General features: G+C 46.5%; 1 protein-coding gene across 3 annotated transcripts; it reads left to right on the forward strand.

Annotated features, from left to right (window-relative positions):
- Positions 1 to 201: 201 nt before the first annotated feature.
- atf5b (activating transcription factor 5b) lies at positions 202 to 4,298 on the forward strand. Of its 3 annotated transcripts, none has more exons than XM_006807210.2 (4): positions 202 to 410; positions 985 to 1,287; positions 1,552 to 2,743; positions 3,210 to 4,298. In XM_006807210.2, exons 2-4 carry the CDS (start codon positions 1,068 to 1,070, stop codon positions 3,394 to 3,396), a joined length of 1,599 nt encoding a protein of 532 aa, XP_006807273.2. In that variant the 5' UTR covers positions 202 to 410; positions 985 to 1,067; the 3' UTR covers positions 3,397 to 4,298. The 3 variants fall into 3 exon arrangements, with proteins under 3 accessions (XP_006807273.2, XP_006807271.1, XP_006807272.1); XM_006807208.2 differs by having other exon boundaries at positions 985 to 1,206; XM_006807209.2 differs by lacking the exon at positions 202 to 410 and having other exon boundaries at positions 1,264 to 1,353.
- The last annotated feature ends 854 nt before the right edge of the window (positions 4,299 to 5,152 follow it).

Raw genomic sequence — 5,152 nt, forward strand, 5'->3', positions numbered from 1 at the left:
CTTTGTTTTATTTTATAAATGATTTAATGTGAAACAACAAACGGATGAATTAAAGTGAATAAAAGTGAAACGAGCTAATGAAATAAAGTGAAGCTCGCGCACAAACAGTCTCTGGATAACGGGAAAGTCCCCCAGCTTCATGACGTAACGGCCCGGTGAACTCGGTGAAGTGCGGATGAATCCCATCTGCTGTGATGCGGTCCGGGCATTAGGAGTTGGAGAAGTAGCGGATTTAAAAACTTTCTGTCTGCAAGTGTTGTCCGTTGAAATAGCGCTTCATGAAGAGTCCCTGATTTCCTAAAGGGAAATGATGGCTTTTTAAACGGTGCCTGTCGTCCTCGTCAGCCTAAAGCTTCGTGTGCTTTGCTCCCGCAGCGCACTTTTTACCACACTCATTCAGAAACTATGGGGTGAGTACAAGTGCCTTTTAGCCTCGTAGGAGTAAAAGAAAGTTGGGAGAAACGCGTCTTTTCTTACTTAACAAACACGTTTAGACACTTTGTAGCCAGCGTTACGCCGCGCGGTGAGTCCCGTGGTTGTTTCCCGCGGTTTGCGGGCGTTTTCGTTGCTGTGTAAAGTGACCTGTTCAAACTTGTTACAGTGTAAACACGCTGAATGGATCTGGAAACATTTAAAGTGCGCAACAGATGTTTCTGCATTCTGTAAAATTATGTTATTTATAGAAAAAGTTAAAAATAATATTTGTAATCATTTTAATATTTTGATATGTTTTTTTTTTTAAACTGAGAGTTTTAAATTGAAATTGTGACATCAGTCAGGAATGGCTTCAAATAAAGTCTGTTTGAAGTTGGAGGTGAAAACATGAGTGATTCGTTAAACTGAAAATGATGAAAAATTAATGTGCATTTATTTTGTAATTAAATTTTTAAAATATTAAATTATTTTTTTTTAAATTACTTAAAGTTTGAAATGGGCCGTTCGAGGCTAATAAAAATTCAATGTTCTAATTTTTCCCTCCCGCAGGTCTTCAGGTGTTTCCACAACTCTTTCATCCAGCCAGCGCACGGTTCGTGCTTTTGAACAATTCGATCGAAGCAGAAGACACAATGGCGGCATCGATCCTTCGCAGGAAAATTCCCCCCGTTTCCACAGGCGAGCTCAGCGCTCCCCTTCTCCGACAGGCTAGCCCCAGCCAATCACGGCCACGGACGGGGGCGGAGCCAGCGGAGAGGCAGCACTTAATTGGTGAGTTTGGCCAAGACGATTTTTTATTTTTCCACATCCCGAGGTCGGAGCCGCAGTGCAGCACGGGGCTAATGTCGTACAGTGAGTACAGCTAAGTGGATATTTATCGAATGCAGACGATGCTGTTCAATCATTTTCAGATGATCGGTTAGTTGGATGTATTGCTTAATTTAAACTATTTTATTTGTACGTTTACTCTCTCAGCCTTTGCTTATTTCACATTTTTTTCCCCTTTTTTTCTAAATTTCAAGATTTAATTTCAGTCGTTTTTTGCAAACACTTGAAAATAGAATGGATTGCTTTGCTCGTTACGTTACGCTTTCCTCTGGTTTTGAATTTTTCTAGGTGATGGTCACTCTGATTGGATGACGGAAAAAGTTGATTTGTCTTCATTTGTATCTACGACCGAGTCTTCTCCAAGCTCATCTCTTCCGCCCTCGCCGTTAGAACAAGATGTCAAGGTGCCCTCGGATCTGGAGGTCATGACCTCTCTGCTGCAGGAGGAGCTGGCTCAGCTCGAGGACTACTTCCGCTCCGAGTCCACATCCACCGCAAACAAGTTGGAGAAATCTTCAAAATGTGATAAGGGCGCCCAAGCCATGGGCTCCCAGTCTTACTACCAGTTACCCTATGGCTCGTATGGGACCGGCCAATCAGAAGCCAGCCCTGTGGTTGTTACCTTGGCAACAGGGGAGCTGGACCTGGCCAGCTTCTGCGGCGGACCCATCAGCAGGAGCAAAATCGCAAGACCCGCTCCATACAACTACCACCACCGCTACCACCACCACAACAACGGGCGAAGAATCCTCGGCGAGAGCGTGAAAGTCGCAGATGAAGTTGGACTTGATACGTGGGGCTCCAGGGGATGTTACTCAGGAAGTACAGAGCTGTCTGTGAACCACTACTCGACGCTGAAGACGGTGAGCAAGAACAGCCTGGGCAGCATCAAGAAGGTGAGAGAATGTGCTTTATCTTTGAAGGAAGAGGAGAGTTATTGTTTTTCAGAAGGAATGTTTTGCAGCGAAGAGATTGCTCGAGGTTTTTGTCTGGGTGGCTCGTACGACGGCCACCACAAGCGAGAGGGACAGTTGATGCACAACGTGAAGGTCAATGTAAGTTACGACAGCACGGGGCTCGAGGTCTTGCACTGCAGCAAAGACGGAGGACTTTCCGGGAGTATCCCCCAAGAGACAATGGTGGCCGGTGACGGATACTTCCACCAGTCCATGGCCAGCACAGAACCTTACCATAGCTTTATAGGTGACCTAGATCAGCCGTCACAAGCACAGGCTGTCGATCCCCAACACGGCCACTACCTCTACCCGGAATGCCTTGCAGACCAAAGCTACGAATGTCTGTCCAGAGGGGAGGGCGAGGGGCCGCTGCTGGGTGGCCCCATCCACCGCCCCACCCAGAGGCTAAAGGATGAGCCCTGCTCTGTGAAACCAGCTCTGGTGATGAGTGCAGTGTCTCTGGATGCCAGCAGTGGCGAGAGGAAGCAGAAGAAGAGAGACCAGAACAAAACTGCTGCTCACAGGTAAACATGCTTTGACTTTGTTAGAATGTGCAGGATGTGATGGGAAGAGTAGTTTAAATGTACAGCATGGTGTTGCATGAAGCAGCCACCGCATTGCTTTAAATGTCCTGAAAAATGTAGGAGGGACGTGGAAAGTCCCTCGCTGTCTGCCAAATGCAGCCCCACCTCAGCAGTCCTACAAGTCTGGCAGCTCGGCATGTTTCACTTAAAATAGCAAGCATGTGAAAAAACAGTTGTAGTCTACAGTGGGTTTTTCAGTTGGTTGTTGGGTCCACCTTATGTAAACGCAAAGTGCCTCGAGGCGACTGTTGTTGTGATTTGGGACCGTGTGAATAAAGTTGAATTGTCTCAAGGGAGGGAGCTGTTTGCCTCTGCGTCATTTAGGCCACGCACGCTCAACTCTTTATTAAAGTTGCAAGGCAGCAAAATCTGTGAAACCAACCACACACGTTGTTCCTAATTGCAGGTACAGGCTGCGTAAGAGGGCGGAGCTGGACTCTCTGGAGGAGGAGCTGCACGGTCTCGAGGGGCAGAACCGGGAGCTTCGTGACAAGGCGGAATCGGTGGAGCGAGAAATACAGTACGTCAAAGATTTACTCATCGAGGTCTACAAGGCTCGCAGCCAGCGGCTCAAACAGGACGGCAGTGCCTAAAAGAAAGAAAGAAGCCCGACGCCCACGCCGACCTCGCCTCCAAACCTGCCCAGCCAGCACCAAGAGAAAAATCAAGAGCACCAACTGGTTTTTGTCTCACAAATGGTAGTTTGCATGATTTTGGTAGTTCTTTTCTTAAAAACAAATAAAACGATGTAATTGTTCTGAGAGGAAGACTGATCGCACAGACCAGACGTTTCCAGATGGGTGACCTAACTATAACCAGCCTTAGCGAGGCGGCTTCCAGAGGAGATGCTGAACTTGTCCGTGACCACTGTGATCCGAACTGCACTCGCAGCCTTGTGACGACTGAGTTTGCGCTCACGACGAAGGATCGTTTACAAGACGCTCTTTGAATTAGTAGTAGTGACTGAATTTACTTGTGGTTTTTTGTGACATCGAGCAGCATCGAGGCAGAACCATGCGAAATCTAGATTTTATTTTCTATTTTATTTTTACTTAATGATGTTCATTTATCGTTTGCTTACAACAATCAACCGAATAAAGGGATTGCTGGAAAACCTGTAACATGCTCTACAAATATTCATTATCAGCAACATTTAGAGAATTTGTATTGCTAAACTGTTGAGTATTTACACCTCTTTACCCAATGCATGTTTGATTTTGGAAAAGCATGTGCGAGTGTTATTTGAAGGCAATATTCTGTTACTGCATGGCTTCAAGATCTCCACTGCGTCAGTTTCACTGAGTTGACTTCCTCCCTCTCATCAGCTGGCGACTTTTCTCCCCCCGCCGGTGTGATTCATGCTCAGGTTTTGCTTTCTGCTCTGAGACACGAGCGTTCGCTGGCTTTCTTTTGTCCTTCTCCCTCTTCTTCCGGCTGTATTTTGCGAATGAACAATCACCTGTTGACGCAACAATAAACGGTTGTTGGGTACGACTTTGTGGGAATTTTGTTTTCAATTGATCAATTTGATGTATCTGAAATTCAGGTCCTTTTAATAGTCGATGTCAATGTCAGGAAATGAAACATCAGGTCAATGACAGCCAAATAAACCAGTTATGTAGTATCATCCACCTCTGTCTTTGACTGTTTTTCTGCTCACGATACCCTGAGCCCCGTTCGGCCCAGCGCGCACAGCGAATAAGAACGGGCTGGGATTAAGAGATGGAGATGAAAGCCCCCGTGCCCCTCCCTTTATGTTTCCACCCTGCCCCCAAACTGCAGGTCTCTGATTTTGGCTGCAGTGCAGTCAGTCTTAGTCCAGGATTCATCGCTGGATGGCAGACTGACTGACACCTGACCATTGTGTGAGAAAACAACCTTATCCCTGGAGCCTGAGGAGCTCACACGAGTCCAAACAACCGCACAATCGGAGAGTGTGTTTAGAGAATTCATAAGTACAGCCCCCCCTAATATTTTAGTGCCGTTTCCTGTGTTTTGATTGATCCCTGGGGCTGAGCGGAGTCGTATCGAGCTCCGGCAGTCAACAGAAAACACAAGTTGCCTATCTCGCGTCCCAGCTCGTAGAGGGCGTGCGTGCATGAAGGCGTGTGTGTGAAATCTCTTGGTATCTCTCCTAGCAGTCGTAGGCCTTTCAAGTGCATGAGGCAATATCACACAATAGTTGCAGAAGGAGGAGAGAGATGCAAGTGAACTATCAGAATAAAAAAGTACTGGGCTGACAGAGAGCGCCATTAAATCTATTGATTCAGGCTTCTGCTTGTTGTTTGATGCAATGTAAAAACAGAGCGTGGAGCTGTTCTGATGACGTCACAATAAATCTATTCCTCT

The sequence above is a fragment of the Neolamprologus brichardi genome, chromosome 1 (genome assembly GCF_056152115.1).
Source record: "Neolamprologus brichardi isolate AB-2024 chromosome 1, ASM5615211v1, whole genome shotgun sequence".
NCBI lineage: Eukaryota > Metazoa > Chordata > Actinopteri > Cichliformes > Cichlidae > Neolamprologus > Neolamprologus brichardi.